Here is a 24161-nt window from a genome sequence, read left to right on the forward strand (position 1 = left end):
ATACAAAATTAATGCACAGAAATCTCTTGCATTCCTGTACAGTAATGATGAAGAATCTGAAAGAGAAATTAAGGAAACACTCCCATTTAGCATTGCAACAAAAAGAATAAAATACCTAGGAATAAACCTACCTAAGGAGACAAAAGACCTGTGTGCAGAAAACTATGACACTGATGAAAGAAATTAAAGATGATACAAACGGATGGAGAGATACACCACATTCTTGGATTGTAAGAATCCAAGTCATTGTGAAAATGACTGTACTACCCAAAGCAATCTACAGATTCAGTGCATTCCCTATCAAACTACTAATGTCATTTTTCACAGAACTAGAACAAAAAATTTCACAATTTCACAACTGCTGCGGCTGGCAGTTGTGCATCATGAAAGATGAGCCAGAAGAGGTGAAGCTAATTTTGCATGATACTCTTCATCTTGACTATAAGAGTGGTAACAAGAAGGCCATCACTTACACTTATGATTTGATGGCCAATGTATCATTTATACAGGGTCAGCTTGAAAATGTGGAAAAACTTCTTAGAGCAACAATGAGTTACTTGCTTGGAGGGGCCATGCGACAGGAAGACAATGCAATAATAGAAATCTCTCTAAAGCTGGCCACTATTTATACTGCTCAGAATAGACAGGAACTGGCTCTTGCTGGCTGTAATTCTTCATTTCAGCTCTAGAGGAAAAAATTGAAAGAAAAGGAATTATCAGAAGACACTTTGTCAGTGGAAGAGAAAGCCAACACCCACCTCCTCTTGGGCATGTTCCTAGACATCTATGCCTACTACCTTCTGTTCTCCAAGCAGCCATCACAGGCACAAAGGATGTATGAAGAAGCTTTACAGATCTCTGAAGAAATACTAGGAGAAAGACACCCACAAACCATCATGCTGCTGAGTGACCTGGCCATCACCCTGGATGCACAGGGCCGCTCTGACGAGGCCTGTGTTCACGCGCAGAGGGCGTCAGACCTGGCAAGACAGGCGGAGCACCCTGAGCTCCATGCGCTGCTCAGTAATCTGGCTGCAGCCCTGACACACAGAGCACGATATGCACAAGCAGAAGAGATCTACCAGGAAGCACTGAAGTGAGCAAAGCTGTAAAGAGATGAGGTTTCTGCGCAGCACATCAGGGAAAAGCTGGCTGAGCTGTTAAGAAAAAGAAGACCTTTGTCGTAACCGTACCAAGCTCTAGACCCTTTTTGTTGTAGGGAACGCCTAGTAACACCTCTTAGTCCAGTCCCAGCGGCACCCTAATCATTGGCTTAAATCCTATGTCCTTGATACTCAAGTCCCCTCAACTTAGCCTTGGTGGAGGACAAGCTGTATACACTGTATACACGGCCACTTTTGTTGTGCAAAGAAAACTTTCACCGCCACCTGATTTTGCTTCTAAGGACAGGTGTCAGTTGATGCTTTCCATTGTAGCAGATGGTTGGTTAGGTGCTGTCCATGCTGGTCCGAGTATAGCTCTAGATTAAGAGAGGCCATTTTCCCTCTGGGATAGAGTCTGGTATTTCAGCCAGGCATCTCTCCCATAAGATTTTTGTCCACCAATTTGCTGCCTTCTCTCATTTTTATCAATACCTGGCAGACCAGAGCTACCGGTCTCATGGCAAAGGGGGATGACAGTGAGTTATTTTCTCTTACCATCTATCTCCTGAAGCCCAGTGTGGGATTTAATGCATAAAAAAATAATATCTTGGCCCGCGACCAGCATCCAGCATGAAGTTTTAAAGTGGGAATTAGGCACTTGAAAGTATAGTGCCCATTTGATTATAAATAAAAGTGAACTGTATGTTTTTGTATGTATCTGGTTATATACAACTATGAAAAAAGGAGGGCAAGGAATGACGACCTCCTGCATCCCTGCTCTCTGAGCATTCACTCCTCTGCATCCAGTCACAGGTGTCCCCAAACCCTCTGACTCCGAGTAGAGCCCTATAGGTGTAGTGTTGTTTTTTTTTTTTTTAACATCTTTATTGGAGTATAACTGTTTTACAATGGTGTGTTAGTTTCTGCTTTACAACAAAGCGAATCAGTTATACATATACATATGTTCCCATATCTCTTCCCCCTTGTGTCTCCCTCCCTCCCACCCTCCCTATCCCACCCCTCTAGGTGGTCACAAAGCACAGAGCTGATCTCCCTGTGCTATGCGGCTGCTTCCCTCTAGCTATCTATTTTACATTTGGTAGTGTATATATGTCCATGCCACTCTCTCACTTCGTCACAGCTTACCCTTCCCCCTCCCCATATCCTCAGGTCCATGCTCTAGTAGGTCTGTGTTTTATTCCTGTCCTACCACTAAGAAAAAAAAAAAAGTCATGAAGAGATTAGGTGTAATGTTGAAAGCTTCCCAGTCACTCTGATGTGTCCTACTGGTGCTGTAGAAGAATCAGTGCCCTGGACCCTAGCTCTGGCTTTTGGAGTTTGGGTCTTAGTATCTTCGTGTGTAGTGAGATTCTCTCTTAGCCCTGGGAGAATGCATTTGGTAGATGACCTTACCTGGATAGGCTGCTGTGTTGAGAGCTTTATCACACTGCCTCAGAGTGTGTAAAGTACACAACACAGGGGGCATCGATGATGTTTTCACCCCAGCAGTTCAATTCTTCTAGGTACCATGAAGGAACCCTGTTGTTGCTGATATGCCTTTGGGGGTGGGTGGGCAGGATAAACTGATAGTTTGGGTTCCTGTGTACATACTGGGAGAACGCTTTCATAATAAACTAGACACTCTGCAATAAAATAAATAAATAAATAAAATAAAATTATGTTGCAATAAAAGTTACCAAAAAGTTGTCCTCATATAGTTTACATGTGGTTACTAGATATTGAGTAAATTTAGAACCAGCATCCTGTGGAGGTATACTTTGATTTTATACAGAGGAACAATAAAGTGGATTTAGTATTGTTCTTTTGATATATAAAACTTTGAATTCTAAAATAAGTGAAAACTATGTTTGATGGATATTATCTGAAGCAAAATAGAGCAGTCTGGGCAGTGTTTCATTAGGCCTGTATAGTTGGCCCAGGTCCCATTAAGTGGAAACACAATGCATGACACAGTTCATCAGCCTCTGCATAAGTGGGTTCTCAACCAGGGACAGTTTCATTTGGCAGTGTCTGGAGACATTTTCGGTTGTCACAGCTGGGAGAAAGGTGCTACTGGCAGCTAGTAGGTAGAGGCCAGGGATGCTGCTGAACATCCTATATGCACAGGTCAGCCCCCACAATAAAGAATTATCTAGCCCCAAATGTCAACAAGTGAATTAAATTAATAGATTTTTCAAACATTAAAACACCTTTGCACTTCTGGAATAAAGTCTATTTGTGATTAGTTTTTAATGAATTGCTAATATGCAGTATGCTAATACTTTAATAGAACTTTCTCATCTGTGATCATAAGTGAGAATGGCCCATATTTTTCTGTCTTGTGTTATCCTTGGTTGAGTTTTAGTATCAGATGATAAAATGAGTTGGGCAGTTCTTCCTCTTTTTCTATTCTCTGAAACAGTATGAATAAGACAGAGGTGTTTTAGGACAAAGAAGACAGTGTGTTTGGCATGGAGTAAGCAAGGCAGAGAATAGTAGGAGCTATTTTGTCCACTTACAGGTGCTACAGTGGGGGTATGTATACATATATATTTCTTAAAATTTATATTTGTTAGTCGTATTATTCAAATACTTTATATCTTTACCAATATTTTATGTGTTTCAGCTAGTATTTTATGTGAGAGATTTGTTTAAAAATCACATAGTAGGATTGTAGATTTGTCAATTATGCCTTCTTTTTTTTAGCCTATCCTGGGCCTCTGTTGCTTATAGGTTGTTATATCTCACTGATTCTCTATGCTTAATATGCATTTTTGTGTTATTTTAACTGATATTAAAACCCCTGTAGTAGCTTTCTTTGGTTAATTCTTATTGTTATGTTTCTCTTTTATGGTTCATTTACTTTCGGGTTTCCATGCTTTATGTTTTAGGTGTATCTCTTATAAACAGCATGTCTGGATCTAGTTTAGTTTCCAGTCTACAATCTGAGAACATTTTTCCTTTGATTGATTGAATCCATTTACATTAATTTTGATGATGGATATACTTAAGTTAATTTCTAATACCATATTTTATGTTTTCTATTTACCCAGCTTTTTCTTTTACACCCTATCTCATACCTTCTACTGATTATTTCAATGTTCTTCATAAATTATGCATTTTTCCTTCATGGTTCCTAAGAAATCTTCTGTTGTCCTTATCCTTTCATAATTTAATGCAGCGAAGAGAGATGATTAACTCTCCTGCTTGCTTGAGAACTCTGTGCAGAACCTGGTATGATGATCATAGATGGAACATCCTAACTATCACTGTAGTCCAACACTATCGTGTTACAAGGGAGGAGACTGAGGCCCAGAGGATACCAGGTTTGCCCAAAGTCCACTGATAGAAGGCACTCCCATTCTCCTGCCAGGCTGGGAAGCCTCAGGAATCATGATTCTCCTTCTTGAACTCCCACCCTGTTTCCCTTCCCAGGGAGAGTGTGTCCATTTTTCTCTCATGGGGGGCAGAAAAGTCTTCAGCCACTTAATTTGCCCAATAAACAGGGGCTATTTCCTCTTCATCGAGATGTTATTCTGACCAAAGATAAGATTTCCCCTTTATTTTGCCCTCAGACATAAAGAAGCTAGTCCTATGCAGTGTTCATTACTCCCTCTTCTGAAAAAATTAAATACGAGCGATTATCATAACTGTATTCATTTGTTCATCCAGTCATCCATTCTTATAGTGTGTGTGTGTGTGTACACATACACAGACACAACACTTATTCTGTGCAATTGCTTTAGGGTAGAGTGTTGGGGAAGGTAAAGGAATATAAAAATAAAGAGATATATCTCCATTCTAGAGTTCACTGTCTAATTGGGGAGACCAATATAAAGAGATAACTACAGTGCTATGTATTTAATGCTATAAACGTGTTTATAGTGCTATAAAGTTAAAATGGTAGAAGTATTAATTCTCCCTGAAGAGTTTAGGAAGGACTTTATAGGGAATGAAATTCCTGAGAAGAAAAGGATCTTACGGGATGAGTAGATGTTTTACCAGGTAAAAGCGGTTATTATCAATAGAGAGAACCATGCATGCAAAATCTTACAAGCATAAAAGTTTGACTTTTTTGTTGAAGTATAGTTGATTTACAATGTTATATTAGTTTCAGATATACAACATAGTGATTCAATATTTTTATAGATTATACTCCATTTAAAGTTATTATAAAATATTGGCTATATTTCCTGTGCTGTACATTACATCATTGTATCTTATTTTTTTTATATACCTTGTAGTTTGTACCTCTTAATTCCCTTCCCCTTCCTTGACCCTCCACCAACCACTTTCCCCACTGGTAACCCCTAGTTTGTTCTCTGTATCTCTGAGTCTGTTTTGTTATGTTCATTCGTTTTATTTTTTAGATTCCATATATAAGTGAAAACATACAGTTTTTGTCTTTCTCTGTCTGACTTACCTCACTGAACAATACCTTCCAGGCCCATCCATGTTGTTGCAAATGGCAGAATTTCATTCTTTTTTATGGCTGAGTATTCCTGTGTGTGTGTGTGTGTGTGTGTGTGTGTGTGTGTGTTATTCCTGTGTGTGTGTGTGTGTGTGTGTGTGTGTGTGTGTATGTGTATTCCCCCCGCCCACATCTTCTTTATCCTTTCATCTGTTGATGGACATTTAGGTTGCTTCCATATTTTGGCTATTGTAAATAATGCTGCTATGAACATTAGGTTGCATACATCTTTTCGAATTTATGTTTTCATTTTCTTTGGATATATACCCAGCAGTGGAATTGCTGGATCATATGGAAGTTCTATTTTCAGTTTCTTTGAAAAACCTCCATGCTGTTTTCCATAGTGGGTATAAAAATTTACATTCCCACTGACAGTGTATGTTCCCCTTTCTCTATATCCTTGCCAACATTTATTATTTGTTGTCTTTTTTACAGTAGCAATTCTGACAGTGTGAAGTGATAGATCCTTGTGCTTTCGATTTGCATTTTCCTGATGACTAGCAATGTTGAACATATTTTCATATGTCTGTTGGCCATCTGTATGTCTTCTTTGGAAAAATGTCTAGTCAGGTCTTCTGCCAAATATTTAACCAGGTTGTTTGCTTTTTAGATATTGAGGTGTATGAACTGTTTATGTATTTTGGATATTAACCCATTACCAGCATGTCATTTTCAAATATCTTCTCCCATTCAGTAGGTTATTTTTTTCATTTTGTATTTGGTTTCTTTCACTGTGTAAAAGCCTTTAAGTTTCATTAGATTCCATTTGTTTATTATTGCTTTTGCTTCCCTTGCCTAAAGAAACAGGTCCAAAAATATTGGTAACACTTATGTGAAAGAGTGTATTGCCTATGTTTTTTTCTTGGAGTTTTATAGTTTTCAATCTTACATTTAAGTCTTTAATCCATTTTGAATTTATTTTTGTATGTGGTGTGACAAATGTTCTAATTTCATCTTTTTACAGGTAGCTGTTCAGTTTTCCCAACACCACTCATTGAAGAGACTGACTTTTCCCATTGTATATTTTTGCCTCCTTTCTTGTAGATTAACTGACCCATATGTGCGTGAGTTTATTTCTGGACTCTCTATTCTTTTTCATTGATCTATGTGTCTGTTTTTTTTGTAACATACTGTTTTGCTTACTGTAGCTTTGTAGTATATTCTGAAGTCAGGGAGGATTATACCTCCAGCTTTGGGGTTCTTTTTCCCCCTAAAGATTGCTTTGGATATTAGGGGTCTTTGGCATTTCCATATGAATCTTAGGATCATTTGTTTTAGTTCTGTGAAAAATGTCATGGGTATTTTGATAGGGATTGCATTAAATCTGTAGATTGCTTTGGGTAGTATGGACATTTTAACGATATTAGTTATTCCAATCCATGAACACAGGATATCTTTCCATATCTTTGTATCATCTTCAGTTTCCTTCATCAGTGTGTTATAGTTTTCTAAGTATAGGCCTTTCATCTCCTTGGTTAAATTTATTCCTAGGTATTTTATTCTTTTTGATATGATTGTAAATGGGATTCTTTCCTGTATTCCCTTTCTGATAGTTTATTATTGATGTATAGAAAAGAAGCAGATCTCTGTATATTGATCTCATATCATGTAACTTGATTAAATTCATTTATTAGTTTTAATAGTTTTTTGGTGGAGAATTTAGGGCTTTCTCTATATAGCATTGTGTCATCTGCAAATAGTGACAGTTTTACTTCTTCCCTTTTTAAATTTTTATTATCTGATTGCTGTGGTTAGGACTTCCAATGTTGTGTTAAATAGAAATAGTGAGAATGGACATGTTTGTCTTGTTCCTGATTTTAGAGGAAAAACTTTCAGATTTTCCCCATTGAGTATGTTGTTTGTTAGCTGTGGGTTTGTCATAAATGGCCCTTATTATTTTGATATATGTTCTTTTATACCAACTATGTTGAGAGTTTTTTATCATGAATGGGTATTGAATTTTGTCAGATGCTTTTTCTGCATCTATCTAAATGATCATGTGATTTTTATCCTTCCTTTTTTTTAATGTGGTATATCACATTGACTGATTTGTGGATACTGAACCATCCTTGCTTCCCTGGAATAAATCCCACTTGATCAAGGTGTATGATTCTTTTTATATACTGTTGAATTTGGTTTGCTGATATTTTGTTGAAGGTTTTTGCATCTTTGTTCTTCAGAAATATTGACCTGTAATTTTTAGGGTAGTATTGTTATCTGGTTTTGGTATCAGGGTGACTGTGGCCTCCTAGAATGAATTTAGGAGTGTTCCTTCTTCTTTAATTTTTGCAACAGTATAAGATGGATAGGTATGAACTTTTCTGTATATGTTTGGTAGAATTCCCCTGTGAAGCTATCTAGTCCTGGACTTTTCTTTGTTGGGAGGTTTGGTTTTTTTTTTAATTACTGATTCATTTTCAATACTAGTAATCAGTTTGTTCAGGTTGTCTATTTCTTCCTGATTCAATCTTGGAAGATTGTATGTTTCTAGGAATTTATCCATCTCTTCTAGCTCGACCAATTTGTCGGCATATAACTGTTCATAGTACTCTCTTATGATTGTTTGTATTTCTGTGATATCAGTTGTAATTTATTCTCTTTCATTTCTTATTTTGTTTATTTGTGTCCTCTTTCTTTTTTCTCAAGTCTGGCAAAAAGCTTATTAATTTTGCTTATCTTTTTGAAAAACTAGCTCTTGGTTTCACTGATCTTTTCTTTTGGTCTCTTTTATTTATTTCCACTCTGATCTTTATTATTTCCTTCCTTTTTCTGACTTTGTTTGTTTTTTTCCCCTCATTTCTTTAGATGGTAGGTTAGGGTATTTATTTGAGATTTTTCTTGTTTCTTGAAGAAGACCTGTATTGCTATAAACTTACCCCAGTAGACCTGCTTTTGCTACATCCCATAAATTTTGGAAAATTGTGTTTTTATTTTCATTTGTCTCAAGGTATTTTCTGATTTCCTCTTTGATTTCTTCATTGACCCATTAGTTTTTTGGTAACATGTTGTTTAGTCTCTATGTATTTGTGTTTTTCCTATTTTTCTTCCTATAATTGATTTCTAGTTTCATACAATTATGGTTGGAAAATATGTTTGATATAATTTATATCCCTTTTAATTTTGTTGAGACTTGTTTTGTGGCCTAACGATCTATCCTGGAGAACATTCCATGTGCATTTGAAAAACATGTGCATTCTTTTGTTTTGTATGGAATGTCCTATAGATATCTATTAAGTCCATCTGGTCTACTGTGTCATTTAAGGCCACTGTTTCTTTATTGATTTTCTGTCTGGATGATCTATCCATTGATGTAAGTGAGGTGTTAATGTCCCTTACTATTATTGTATTATTGTCAATTTCTTCCCTTATTAACATTTGCTTTATATATTTGGTGTTCTTATATTATGTGCATATATGTTAATGAATTTTATATCCTCTTCTTGTATTGATCCCTTTACCATTATATAATGACCTTTTTGTCTTTTTTTATAGACTTTATTTTAAAGTCTACTTTGTCTGATATGAGTGTTGCTACCCCAGCTTTCCTATTGTTTCCATTTGCATGGAATATCTTTTTCCATTCTCCCACTTTTAGTCTATGTGGGTGTTAGCACTGTGAGTCTCTTGTAGGCAGCATATAGATGGGTCTTGTTTGTTTTATCTGATCAGCCACCCTATGTCTTTTGACTGGAGCATTTAGCCCATTGACATTTAAAGTGCTTATTGATAGGTAAGTGCTTATTGCCATTTTATTACTTGTTTTCTGGTTGTTTTTGTAGTTCTTCCCTGTTCTTTTCTTCTTCTTTTAGTCTCTTCCCGTGTGGTTTGGTGATTTTCTTTAGTGTTATGTTTGTGTTTCTTTCGCTGTAGTTTTTGTATACCTATTGTAGGTTTTTGATTTGCTCTTACCGTGGAGTTCATATATGTTGACCTATAACTATATTTGCTTGTTTTAAACTGATAGTCACTTAAGTTTAAGCACATTCTAAAAGTACTACATTTTTATTCCTCTCCCCCACATTTTCTGTTTTTGATGTCATATTTTATATCTTTGTGTCAATCCCTTAACTGTTTATTGTAGTTAAAGTTGACTTTACAATTTTTGTCTTTTAACCTTTGTGCTCACTTGCCTAACTGGTTGATTCTCAGCCTTTCCTATATATTTGCTTTAACCAGTGGGATTTTTCCCTTCCTATAATTTCTTATTTCTTGTTGTAGCCTTTTTTACTTAAAGAAGACCCTCTAATGCTTCTTGTAAGGTCAGCTTAGTATTGATGATCTCTCAGTTTTTGCTTGTTTGAGGAGCTTTGTATCTCTCCTTCAATTGTAAATGATAATCTTGCAGGGTAGAGTGTCCTAGGTTGTAGGTTTTCTCCCTTTCAGCACTTTGAATATATCATGCCACTCCCTTCTGGCCTGCAAAGTTTCTGCAGAAAAATCAGCTGATAGCTTTATATTGGTTCCCTTGTATGTGACTCTTGGTTTTTCTCTTGCTGCTTTTAAAATTCTCTCTTTATCTTTAACTTTTGCCATTTTAATTCTTGGTGTGAGTCTCTATGAGTTCATCTTGTTTGGGACTCTTTGTGTTTCCTGGACCTGTATATCTTTTCCTTTTTCAAGTTCAGGAAGTTTTCAACCATAATTTCATCAAATACATTTTCTACTTCTTTCTCTCTCTCTCTTCTCCTTCTAGGACTCCTATAATGCAAATGTTAGTACACTTATGTTGTCCTCAAGGTCCTTTAAACTATTCTCATTTTTTAAATCTCTTTTGCTTTTTTGCTCTTCTGATTGGGTGATTTCCATTATTCTTTCAGATCACTTGTGCATTCTTCTGTATCACTTTATCTGCTGTTAATTCCCGCTACTGTATTTTTCATTTCACTTACTATATGCTTCTGCTGTGTCTGGTTCTTTTTTATGTTTTCTAGTTCTCTATTAAAGTTCTCACTGTGTTCATATATTCTTTTCCCAAATTCAGTTGTCATTCTCATTACCATTGCTTGAACTGTTTATCGGGTAAATTACTTATCTCTGTTTTATTAGGGTTTTGTCAAGGTTTTTTGTTTGAAACTTATTCCTTCCTCTTCTTATTTTGTTTAACTTTCTCTGACTCTGTGAAATTAGGTGAAACAGTTACCTTTCCCAGTCTTGAAGGTGTGTCCTTTTGTGGGAATGTCCCTATGCAGTCTGCATGTGCCCAGTGGCTTTGGTGGGAGAACTGGATCTGAAATGAGCCTGGGCTGTCTCTTCACCTGGGGTGTGCTGGCAGCTACCACCTTGATGGGTGGTAGGGCTGGAGATGGAGGGGCTAGAGTTGGAGCCAGGTGTGAGTTGGAGCTTCTCCTGTGCTCAGTGGCCATCACCACCCTATCAGGGGGTGGGATTGGGGACCTAGGGGTTGGAGCAGGACCACCTCTGAGGGAATTGGATTTCTCCCAGGTGTGATGGCATTCTCAGCCTTGGTTTGGGGTATGGCCAGAACCAGAGGATTTGGGGCTGCACTTCTATGCTGCTTTCACTTTTTCCCCAGTGTATGCACCTGGGTTAGAGGCTAGGTCGGGGCCAGAGGGGTTGATTCCACACTACTGGGCTGGCTCCCTCCCCAGTATGTGCAGGGACACGTGCTCAGGGAATGGCTGCTTCTGCCCTGGAGCTAGCCTTTCACCCTTCTGAGTGTGTGCACCAAAGCGTGCACTGGCCATGGCTGCCTTTGCCCTGGTCAGAGGCAGGGCCGGGGTCAGACCAAATTCTCTTCTCTCAAAGTGTGTGCACACTTGTTGGCAACAGCAGCCTCCACCTTAGTGGAGAGCAGCTTTGGAACAAGAGTGGCTGGAGCAGGTTGCCATTGCCGGATGGGGGCATGCCAGGGTGGTCCTGGCAGGCTGGCCAGAGCTCTACACAGTTCCAGTCTGCTGCTTCTGTGCTGTGACTGGCATTAAGCAGGTCTGTACAGGTGCTCTTCAAGAGTGTAGGCTTGGTTTCTTACAGCCCTCCAGTAAGCCACGTTGGTTTTCAGACCACCAAGGGAGCTTGTCTTCCTAGTGCTGGACCCCAGGGCTGGGCTGCCTAATATGTGGCTCAGACCCCTCACTCCCCAGGGAGCATCCTCGAGCCTGTGATATCCCCTCCTCTTCTGTGTCCCCCTCTAGAGGTGGGGGTCCCAACCAGATCGCTTCTCCTCCCTTACTACCAGACTGTGTGGATCTTTCTTTACAGCCTTGGTTGTAGAAGAGCCATCCTGCTGGTCCCCAGGTTGATTTCAGTGAGATTTGTTCTATATATAGTTGTAGCTTTGATGTATTCGTGAGGGAGGTGAGGCCAGTCCTCCTACTGTACCATCTTGATCCCACACACACTAAAAATTTTGACATTTTAAAGTGAGAAGAATTATGAATAAAGATTCACGAAGGTTTGACCTTTGATCGTGAATAAAGATTCATGATCTGACATAAAGATTCATGAAGGTTTGACCAGAGAGGAGGTTGGCAAGTTCAGGTCCAGATTGTGAGAGTCATTGTATAGCATTCAAAGAATTTGGATGTTGTCCTTGAGACTGTGGATATTGACTGGCCTTTTTATAAAGCCAGAGAAGATACCTAGATCTGCATTTTAGAAACAGCCTCAGCAATCAGGATGAGAGATTGGCAGCCAGGTCACAGATAGGAGGCTTTGATAATAGCTCCATCATATATATGGAATCTAAGGAAAAAAATGTCATGAAGAGCCTAGGGGTAGGACGGGAATAAAACACAGACCTACTAGAGCATGGCCTTGAGGATATGGGGAGGGGGAAGGGTAAGTTGTGACGAAGTGAGAGAGTGTCATGGACATATATATATACTACCAAACGTAGGGTGGATAGCTAGTGGGAAGCAGCCACATAGCACAAGGAGATCAGCTAGGTGGTTTGTGACCACTTAGAGGGGTGGGATAGGGAGGGTGGGAAGGAGGGAGACGCAAGAGGGAAGAGATATGGGAACATATGTATATGTATAACTGATCCACTTTGTTGTAAAGCAGAAACTAACACACCATTGTAAAGCAATTATACTCCAATAAAGATGTTAAAAACAAACAAACAGATACACTAGACTAAAAAAATAAATAAATAAATAAGAAATGAAGAGGGCCTGAACTAAGGACCTGCTGATCAGGATGGAGAAGTGATAGAGGCAGGGTGGGATTCGAGAAAGATGGAAGCCAGAAATCAACAAAACATGGAGCTTGATGATACACTGGGACTCAGAGAAGAGTCAAAGTTAACTGAGATTTCTGTCTTAAGCTATTGAATGAACAGTAACTATTAACTCAGAGAAGATATACTTAGAGTTTTGCTTGAGGGAAGCAGTGAGGTAGTGGTGCTCTGAGACCTCTAGATGGGGACTGAAATAATGATAATGGTAACAGGTGATGTTTCTTGAGCACTAGGCACCATTCTCCTTTGATAATTAAATCTTAACAATCAACATAGAGACATCTTGATTTGAAAGAATCTACTGATGTCAAGTTAAAAGCAAGACTGCTCAGAGTCAACATTTCTGGGAACCTAGACCAAAATATGTAGGAGAAAAGTAGTCACAAGCTAATCAGTTAGTCTTAACTGCAGCTGTTGCCATGTTGTAAGTGTGTGTTCCTGACCCGTCTGTTGCCAGTGATGAGCCATTATATTTTATACAAATGCCATGAGTGGTAGTCCAATAAATAACAGATTTTAGAAGTAAAATAAATCCTTAACTTAGTATTTTGATGTGTGATTCTATGCAGTGTTATTAATACCAAGGAGATATAAATCTTGCATTATTCAAATATTGCCCAGTAATGTCCACTGGTGTTTTCTAGGTTTGAGTATTTGCTGTAGATTACAGTTCTTTGAAAATAATAGCAGAAATGCAAAGAGACGTAGATGGGAATGTTGCTGTAGAATACACTGACATGAAATCAGAAATGGATTTAAAATCTGAATTGGCAAAAGTAATACCTATTTCAGTGACAAAACGAACATCAGGGCAAAAAGGCAGAGTATTTTCACTGTTAAATAAAGGAGATGAACTAATATGAAGCAGCGTGTGTCTTCACGTCTGCGTCAGAGGTGCTTAGGATGTTCTCTTAATGGGAACAGGTTCTCTCTGTCTCCCCTGTCCATCTCCATCCTAATTCAACCAACATCAACACAGAAAGGAAATAAAATTTTCTTTCTATGTCTGGAAAATATGGCGTGAAACAAAAGATCAAGACTGTTGGATACTTAATGCTGTATAGTGTTTTTAAATTTTCTTTTAGAATGACAGAGTTTAAATATTAAATATTTGTGATATTATCTTTGAATTTTTAAATAGGTTTTATTTTGGCATTTATTTTGTGTTAATGTTCCCATTTTTACCATCAAATGTTTGTATCTGGTTGAGATAATTTTTTACATATTTTTGAAATATATAGTATGTCATAATATATTGGTTCAAATAACAATAAACCATGTATTCATTATTTTTTTCTACAGAGTACTTCTGAAATTTTTATATAAGAAATGACTCACTATTATTATGGTCACGCATTATTATTTTAAAAATGCATAAATCATATAAAATATAGAGTAATTTGATTTTGGAAGTCTGATCTCTCAACCTCAAATCCTGAGTATTAATATTTATTGGAATTTGGAGACATTCAACATTTTCCCAATTTCTTGATTTTTCTTATGAATCAGAAAAAGATATAAATTTCCCAAGCGATGCCAATAGGGAATTCCAACGTGGAAGCCTTGCCAGGCACTGTGCATTATCTCACTCAGTCCTCACAGTAGCCTGTGATGTAGAAGCATGTTGGCAGTTCCATGTCACACACGAGGAATCAAGAGCATAGATGCAGAAGAGGTAGCACATTCATGACCACCTAGCTAGCAGGTGGTAGAGCAGGTTCCACCCCAGGCTGCCTGAGTCTAGAACACATGCTCTTAGCCAGTGCACCGTCTACTAGGCAGCAGAGAAGTGGTTCTGGAACTAAGGAGAAAGGATGGAAGTGGAAATGTGCACTTATATTTATTTCTCTCTAAATTGTGTAGGGCTTCTGGTCCAGGTACACAGCTTGTGTGGGATACAGTATTGCTGTGAACTGGGGTGTGATGCAATTTGTTGCTTTCCAAACTGCAGCTCCACACTGTTGAACTTCCCCTATTCTTTAAAAGAAAGAAGATCTAAAGAATATTTATTCTCCAACTTCATTTCAACAAATTGTTCTGCTCCGGAGCAGGCCAAGTGAAGTGACAGATTGAGGAATCAGCCCATTTCGTTTCAGAAAGGGCCCTGTGCCCGTGGCAGGGAGCAGTCTGGTGCTGGCTGCAGAGGTGCTTCCATCTCTGCGTTGTTGCCTTGACTACCTAAACAGCCCTCTTCTGCTTCTGGTTAGACCTGTCTTACTCATATGTCTGTCCCATTCTCTGATTACGTTCTGAGTTCACTCCGGCTTGGTGTGTCAGCCTTGCTGAGGAGGAAAGAACAGCGACTTCACCTTTTTCTTGAAGTTGTCATTTTATTTTATTTTATTTATTTATTATTTTTTTTGTGGTATGTGGGCCTTCCTCTGCTGTGGCCTCTCCCGTTGCGGAGCACAGGCTCCGGACGCGCAGGCCCAGCGGCCATGGCTCACGGGCCCAGCCGCTCCGCGGCATGTGGGATCCTCCCAGACCGGGGCGCGAACCCGGTTCCCCTGCATCGGCAGGCGGACGCGCAACCACTGCGCCACCAGGGAAGCCCCTTTATTTTATTTTAGAATCTTTACAGTTTACCTCTTTCTGCATGCCAGAATGCTGCTTAGATCAGCTGTTAAAATTTTCCCAAATTCTCTCTATGGAAGTGTCAACAAAATCACTGGTTTGGTGTGAGCTGATCAAATTTCTAGAATTTCAGGATTTAGGAAAACAACAACAGTGTGTGAAATTGTGGGGTTAGTTGCCCAGAGATTATGGTTTTCTTGCATGATGACATTTGCTAACGTATTGAAGGTGGAGTTAGACAGATGGCTTAGTTTAATACTCACAGCATTGGGACATTGATTGCAAGGTTAGGAAATATCCTATAGATGCATCCCACAGTATATTGTGGTTTTTAAATACCTTACAAGAAAGTCAAGTGTGTGTATGGTGGTTATGAGCTGGTTATGACAGACCTGATTTTTTGCGCTGCTACTTGTGTACTGTGTGATCTTGGACCAATTGCATAGCTTCTCTGAGCTTTGTCATCTTTGAAAAGTAGGGAATATAAAACTTAAGGTTTGTAAGATTAAATGAGACATGTAAAGCTCTTATTGCAGTGTATGTGGTACACAATAGACACTCGAGAAGATAGCCCGTTTATTTATTTATTGAGCACCTTTCTATGTGCTGGGTAATTTCTGAGGATGATGATACAGTGATGAGCAAGACAAACACAGTCCCTTATCTTAATGAGACAAGTAGGCAAGAAGTTATAATAATGGGGTGAGTTCCAGCACTAGGGATTACAGGATGCTGGGGAGCACATAGGAGGGATGGTTAAGGAGCCTGGGAAATCAGATAGAACACGGAGGAGGAGGAAACAATTTCCCTCCAGACGGACCCAATTATCTGAGTGAATTCACTGAAAAGCCTCATACATTGGTAGCCATCAGAGTTGTTTGTTTTTAAGGAAAAGGAAATAACACACAAGTGTAAACCAAATAACCACCAAGTATATTGACTTGGGTGTGTACACACTTGGGTGTGTACAGTACAGTTCAAATGTCCAAGTAAGACATAAGTATAAGTCAGTAAGATATCCATATAGTAAGATATCCATATAGTAAGATATCCATATAGTAAGATATCTATATAGTAAGTAAGATATTCATATAGTATGGGTTCGACCATTTAAATGCTCCCATTCAAAAACAAAAACAAAAGCAAAAAAAAAAACCCAACCCTCGCTTCCCTGGCCTGTATATTGAAGTTAATTTCAGTGTGTGTTTGATGAGTCATTTGTTAACACTACCCACTATATTATGTTAGAAGGCAGGGAGATAACCCTGAGGGCGGTTGCTGTCTGCGGGTCTTTCAGAATTTGCTCTTCCTCACTAGATGCCCCTCTTAAGCACTCTGTATCCTCTAGTGATGGCACTTACCCCACTTATTGTGATTTCTCACCTACTTGTCTCTTTAAGGTACAGGGCTGGGTGTGTCTTGTTCATCATGACATAACCATCCTCAAAAATTATCCAGCACACAGAAAGGTGCTCAATAAATATTTATTTGTTAAATGACTCTGCTTCTGCCTTTGATCTAAATAGAAATGAAGGTTGCCGGAAGAAACTAGGTGACTAAATCTTAGTTTCATGTAAAAGTTGTCAGCACAGGGTAGAGATATCTCCAGGTGTTGCCCTAGGAGTATGTGGACTTTGTGCCACCAGTGTGCCACCAGGAGGCTTTTCCTGATTTGCTGCTATTTTTGAGCAGTGAGTGGCTGGAAGAGTTGTGCACTGCCTGAGGGAGACCGCAGTGCAGCCTGAGCTTAGAGGTAGGACAGCCCTCTGTTCAGTTCCTGTTGCCCAGCTGTGTAATCTTATCACTCATCTAAAGCCTCGGTTTCCTTATCTGTTCAATGGGATTGATGATAACAGTACTGCTAAGAGTTAGTGTAAAGATTGAGATCATATGTGTAAAAGCTTAGCCAGTGCTTGGCACGTAGTAATAACTATTAACTTAGGTTTTTATTATCACTGTAAGTCATTTGCGTTTTGTTTGTAAGGAATAAATCAACTATCCTAATGTTGATAAGTTACTAAAATGTGAACCACTGCAATATTTCTTGGTAATATCTGTGTGGTCACCTGGGAAATGCATGGCTCAGATCTCCTGCTGTGGGAACATAATTGACTGACAGCCCCAGTGGCTTCCCGCAGCATCCACCACTGCTTTGCACCCAGGCCATGCTTTGCCTGGGCAGCTCCCAGCCAGTCACTGGGCACAGTGGGGCTGCTAATGCAGGCCCGTTCCCGCAAGGTCTAAGACGCCTTTAACAGGTGACCTTGGCTCAAGGACTCCCCATCAGCCTGGTGGAAACTTCCATAAGGCTGTGTTGCAGTCTGAGACGCTCCCTCCTTCCTTCCCTCTCCCCTTGACGGGGGCCAGACCTGTACTGCAGTCTGAGCCTCTCCTTGCCTCCTCCAGGTTCCTCTCCATTTCCCTTAGTGCCATTTCCTCCAGTAAACCTACTGCTTGTCTTGGTGTCCACTTCTTGGAGGAGCTGGACTTACACAAATGGTTATCATAGTTGTTGGAAGGGAGTAACAGTCTACACCCTTGAGCACAGAGAGGATATGTTTTCCATCAAGTATGAAGCAGACATTATTATAATGAGTTTAACTTTGTATGTTATTGCATTTCCTCAGAATTAAAATTTGTTGTTTCTGATCATAAATTCTCTAAAATAGGCATTAGCCAACATTTCCTCAGGGAAAGCTGCTCACCTTTAGGACCTCGCACTAATCTGCAGATTAAGTCCTAAGACTGCCCTTATTTAGGACAGTCCTCTATAGCTCTGGGTCTTTAACGTATGTTATTATTTTAGTCTTTAACCTTCATGAACCAAAAAAATCTCTCCAAAAAAAGGTGTTGATAGCTCTTCACTATCTCTTTTTATAGTCTTCTGCTGATTTCTTTGGTTTTGTTATTTTCTTTCCTAAATCCTCACTTGACTGTTACTTTTGTGACAGACCAGGTCCAGGGAACAGTCACCATCCGGAACATCAGTGCCCTGTCATCAGGTTTGTACCAGTGTGTGGCTTCTAATGCCATTGGGACCAGCACCTGTCTTTTGGATCTCCAGGTTGTTTCTCGTAAGTATGTAAAATTCTGATGTCCACTCTGGGTCTGAATGCCAAGATCTTTGTTAAATTAGGGAATGAAAAGTTCTGCTTGTTTAGAGGTTGTTTGAAGATTAAATAGAAATCTTTTGATTTTAATCATTATTGAAGATATTTAATAGATGTGTTAGTATACTTCTCAGCCTCAGCAATACGACTTCTTCTTTATGATAAAATGTCTTCTCAGGATCATTAGAATCAGATCAGTTCTGATTATATAGTGCTATAGACATATTAAAAATTTGTAATGATCTTATGGTCATGGCAAGACCTTCTTATATTTTTTCCTAATCCCTTATATCTGCTTAAATGTTGGGTGCCCAGGTCATACATAAGCAGTGCAGAAGTTTTCTCTTTAGTTGAGAATTCTGGGTTGTTTGCATTCCAGTTGCAAAAGGGAATGATCTGGCTGTGATGAGGTCACAAGTTATCCTGCTGCTTGCCAGGTTCATCTGGGGCAGGTCAGGCAAGTAGTCAGGTATGGTCTTTTTCCTGCTCTGCCCTGGTTGTGGCTCTCCTACAGCTGTTCATTTATTGAACGAATTGCTCATTCATTCAATAAATGTTTGTGAGCCTATTGTGTGTTAGTCCTAGCCACTGGGGATACAGAAAATTAAGTGGGGTTTAACTTTAAATGGATACAATACTGTAGGCAATTTTGTACATTTTAAGAAGATTCTTTGGTAGCCTTTTATGTTTATGAAGTTGTGTGAGCATATTCTATTTCTCTTTCTCTCTCTCTCTCTCCTTTTTTTTCTTTAAATATACCTTAAATATATTTTGCAGCCCAGACCAGGAGCATTGGACTAATAGCTGGAGCCATTGGCACTGGTGCAGTTATTATCATTTTTTGCATTGCACTAATTTTAGGGGCATTCTTTTACTGGAGAAGCAAAAATAAAGAGGAGGAGGAAGAAGAAATTCCTAATGAAATAAGGTTTGTGTGTCAGATAATTTATCCTGACATTGGCATAGCCAATGTCTGTATTTCTATTAATTTTGGCAGCTAAGATTTCTTTGCTAATCTTATGACTTTAACCAAGGTAGTTAAAGTGGCCAAATGATAGTTTCTTGTATGTTATATCACTCTTCCTCATGGTACTTACTACTCAGCTTTATTTACTGGATCATGAAAGGCGGGAGGTGAGTAGGGTAGTCTAGCACGTGCCCAACTAGGAGGACACAAGTGAAGAATTCCCCCGTTGCCTCCCATAGCTTCAGGGTGGGTGGGGTTAGGTGGCTGCCATAGTAGAAAAGTGAGTTTAGAACATGTGTTTAATATTGGCATTTATAAATGATGCGAACATAAAACAAGAAAGAACAGCACCTGTACAGATAGACCAAAGCAGTATGGCTTGGTTGAAAACAGTTCAGTCAAGAATATGAACATCTTAAGGAAACAATGTCAAATGATCTTGAAGAAAGGTGACCCTTGCCGTATTGTGGAGACATGGGGGTTCAGGCTCAGTCTTAGATGGCATCGCATCAATATCCTTATTGAAAATGCTTTAATGACTCCAGTCTACTTAGCATGACATACACAGCCCTTCAGAATCTGACCCTTACCTGCTTCCCTGCCTTTATCTCTCACAACTTCCCTGATTACTTTGTGTTCTAGTTTGTTGTCTTCTCTCATGCCTCAGGGCCTTTCCTGTAGCCTCCACCTTGTTCCTGGACCATACTCCTTCCCTTTGCATCCATCTCTTCAGTACATTCCTTGATCTGGTTTAAGGCTAGTCCAGGCATCACCTCCTCACATAAGTTGACTTAGGCCCTTGTCCAGCCTTTAAGACTTGCAGATGTTCTTGCATTGATTGTCACCCTCATTTGACCATAGGCTTCTTGGGGAGAGGAGCTGTCTTTTTCTCACATGAAACATCTAGTAAAATGCCTGGTACTCAAAAAATGGTAAATGAATTAGTTAACATCTTAAATTAACTTAATGACTTCCCTTAGCCTCTTGTAATTCTTAAGGGTTTGGACCCTATGCAGGGACAGATTTCATCCCAGTGTAAGATTAATGAGAAAAACCTCTTATCAGCATACCACAGTGATTTCTCAAACCCCAAAAGGCAATAACATCAGGCCAATTCTAATAGTTTTTTGAAGTTCCTACACCCGTAGTTTGGTTTCCTAGCTTTACAGCAGCTAGTTCAGTGGATTTCTTCATGGACTATTTTCCTATTTAGAGAAAAAAAATACACACACACACATACACATACACACACACATATATATTTTTCAGTTATATTGGAAGACATAGTTTTTGAGAGATTTGATACTACTTTCTTTGTTACTCTTGGGGACTGAGAAGCTGAGGGAGAATTTTCCTAAGCATTGTCTTAAAGGGAATGAATGTCAAAGCCGAGGCCACCAGGACTGCCGTGTTTGCTTTCATGATAGTGTGGTCTGTCCTGAGGGTTTGAACTTCACAGACATATTCACCTGAACATGAGAAGACAGAGTCCTGGGCAGATAGGTAGGGTAAACCTCAAGTAAATCCTAACAACAGCTTTATTTTTGTTCGTTTTCAGAGAGGATGATCTTCCACCTAAATGTCCTTCTTCTGCCAAAGCATTTCACACCGAGGTGTCCTCCTCAGAGAGCAACACATTTACCTCTTCCAATACCTATAACAGCCGCTGCTGGAGCAACAATCCCAAAGTGCACAGAAACACAGAGTCGCTCGACCACGTCAGTGACTTGCGCCAGTCCTTCTCCCTCCACTCGGGCCACGCCTACATACCATCCATCTATGCCAATGGCAGCCATCTGGCCCCAGCCCCACAGAAGACCCTGGTAGTGACAGCCAACAGAGGGTCGTCACCGCAGGCCGTGTCCAGGAGCAATGGCTCAGTCAGCAGGAAGGCCCGGGCTCAGTACACACACTCCTACACCATCAGCCAAGCAAGCCTGGAGCGCACTGGTGCTGTCCCCGTCATGGTTCCAGCCCAGAGTCGGGCTGGCTCCCTGGTATAGGACGCAAGCAGGTGGAGTGTGCAGAGAAGCAGCAAAGGGTGCCCCCATCCCAGGGGGAGGGCGGGGTGGTGGAGTGTTGGGAAAGACACTTTCCTGACAATGATCCTAGCAAAAAGCCCAAAGAAGGAGGCAGGGCTGTGGCCCGGCCACTAAGATTGGTAAAATGAACTGGAATGCTCCGGCATGAAGACTTGTTCCCCCACCCCAGCTGTCCCAGGATTCTGTTCAAAAAGCTGGATCTCACAGATGTGCCAAGCCAAGGAAAAAGGTAGAAGAGCAGAATAACATTTAAAACCCAAACTGCAGTCCAGATGGGCTTGTTTTTTAATTCATGTCTAACGTAATACTTTTTCAAGAGACTAAAGTGCCAGATGGAGTTTAAATAATGAAATTATTTAAAAAGATAGGTGTCTTTAGAAACATACTGAGCAACCCTGTGGTACATCCTGCCTTTCCCCGTCCCCTCTTGATGTAGGGGGCCTAATGGCATAAATGGCGAATACTGGTCCTAGCAGGGCTGGCTCTTGTGTGGTAGAATCAAAACTTTTTACACCAACAGAATTCAGTAAGGAATGGGTGAAAACTAGAAACTTCTTTGAGAAGCCCCTTCATATTTATTTATTTATCTCTTCCTGGACCATGAATTTCATATTTGGAATATTGCTATATTGACAGATTATTGCCTGTCTGTGTTTTTCTAGGGTCTGTTATAGGTCCATGACAGTTACTGTTCATTATTTCCTGGGAAAATATTTTTTAAAAGAAAACTGTTGTTTTTAAAAAAAAATACAAGAGAGGCATTGGGTTAGGAAGGAAAAGACTACTGTTAACGCCACGTCCAGCGAGCTTGTTCGTTGAGCCCGGCAGGCGGCAAGACCTAGGTCGTGCAGGCAGCACAGGAGCAGGGAGGCGGGTGGGAGGGAATTCCTGGCAGCCTCTCAGGGCAGGGCCGTCCAGGTCTCCCTTGCTGTCACACCAGGTTACTCTTAATGAGGGCAGCACCCCATGCCTTTGTACTGCAGTAGATAACTTTCTCCTTGTTTGACAAGTCGAGGTTACTGGGTTGTTACAGGGAGGGCAGGAGTTGCTTTGCGTTTGTTTTTCTCAAAATGATTATTTTTGCAAAAGAGATAAGACTGAGACAAAAGGGATGTCTTCAGATATGCTCCTGGGAGGCTCTGCCCTGTTCTTGTCCCAGCTCAGGGTTGCAATTTTGCCCAGATGCCTTTTACACCCCTGTAAACAGATTCTTTGCGATTAATTACCTGGCCTTGGGAATTTGCAGACTCTCCACTCTATTTGTGCTCTGTAGATCTGGCCGTGCTTGTATCGGTGACTCTCTCGCCTTAATCACACTTTAAGCAACACGAATGATTTCTTCCCAGATTTGTTTCCTAGATGATGTAAGATGCTGACCCCGGGAGTGGAGAAGAGCGTCTTTTCTTTCCCCGCTGCACTCTCTCATTCCCTCTTTCCACTATGCTTTTGCGCTCCTTTCCTGCAAGCACACTCGTCACAGGAAGTGGCCTTCTGGCTTTCAGACTTATTTGAATAATGGAAACCAACAGCTGCTGCATACACTGTTTTTCCAAGAGGGCTAAGCTCAGAACCTAACCATTGCAATCACTCCAATATTGATGAAGAACTGAACTTACTTTAGCATTACTTATTTTTTCCGTTTGACGGTTCTTGACTTTGTAAAAATTTAAATAAATGAATGTCTATACTTTTTATAAAGAAGAGTGAAAATGCCATGACAGAAAAGATGATACTCTCAGATGTTGTTTAGAAAGCATTTATCTTGCATTTCTTTATTCTTTCTAATTACCTAAAATTCAATAAAAGTTTTATTCATATAAAAATAAGTTGTCATTAATTATCATATACTGATGAATATATGATTTTGTACTTAGTGTTCTCTTAATGTTGTAAACATGTTCCATTCTGTTAAATAGTATTTATAATAATTTTAATGAGCATGTAGTATTCCAAAAATTACTTAGCTCTACTCTTATCATTAGAAATTTGAGTCCATTTATCACATGTGTGATTGAAGATGTGATGATCCTTTTCATACACTGAGCCATTTTCATGTTTCTTTATCTGGAAGTTCATGAAGACAGGATCCATGACTGTCTTTTTCACCCTGTATCTCTGTCACCTAGCAAAGTGCCGAATATGGGTATTGAGTAGATAAATGATGATTTCTGAACTGGAGTTGCCAAGTTTAAGTTTAGAAAGTTATGGTCATGACTGTAGCTCTTGATGTATACTGGTTCATTCCTTTAACTTTTTATTTGAGATAATTATGTATTTACATGCAGTTTATAAGAAATAATAGAGATTCCCATATACCCTTCACCTAATTTTTCCAAAGGGTAATATCTTGCATAACTATTATGCAGTGTCACATACCAATATGGATACAATCCGTCCACCTTATTCAGATTTCAACATTGTACATGCACTGCTGTGTGTGTGTGTGTGTGTGTGTGCGCACACACACACACGTGCACATGTGCATTAGTTTTATGGAATTTTATCACGTGTAGATTTGTGTGGCCACCACCACACTCAGGATACAGGATTCCTTGAGCTATTCTTTTATAGTCATAGCCACCTCCTTCCTCCCCAAGTCCATAATCCCTAATCTCTTCTCCATCTCTATAATTTGTCATTTCAAGAATGCTATAGGAGTGGAGTCATGCAGTATGTAACGTTTGAGGATTGACTTT

The 24161-nt window shown here is 39.6% G+C and overlaps 1 protein-coding gene and 1 pseudogene across 2 annotated transcripts in view; both read left to right on the top strand.

The window, feature by feature from the left end:
- The window catches only part of IGSF11 (immunoglobulin superfamily member 11), a 160583-nt gene extending 137295 nt beyond the window's left edge, over positions 1-23288 (top strand). The window contains exons 5-7 of one of the 2 annotated variants that reach the window (XM_028487730.2): positions 18298-18420; positions 19234-19384; positions 20982-23288. In XM_028487730.2, the coding sequence (XP_028343531.2) occupies positions 18298-18420; positions 19234-19384; positions 20982-21426 (719 nt within the window). In that variant the 3' untranslated portion in view covers positions 21427-23288. The remainder of the gene's footprint in view (positions 1-18297; positions 18421-19233; positions 19385-20981) is intronic. The other variant, XM_055085161.1, reaches the window with a different exon arrangement.
- LOC102982796 (tetratricopeptide repeat protein 19, mitochondrial-like) lies at positions 378-1187 on the top strand (annotated as a pseudogene).
- Positions 23289-24161: the final 873 nt, after the last annotated feature.

The sequence above is a fragment of the Physeter macrocephalus genome, chromosome 1 (assembly GCF_002837175.3).
Source record: "Physeter macrocephalus isolate SW-GA chromosome 1, ASM283717v5, whole genome shotgun sequence".
In the NCBI taxonomy this organism is placed as follows: domain Eukaryota; kingdom Metazoa; phylum Chordata; class Mammalia; order Artiodactyla; family Physeteridae; genus Physeter; species Physeter macrocephalus.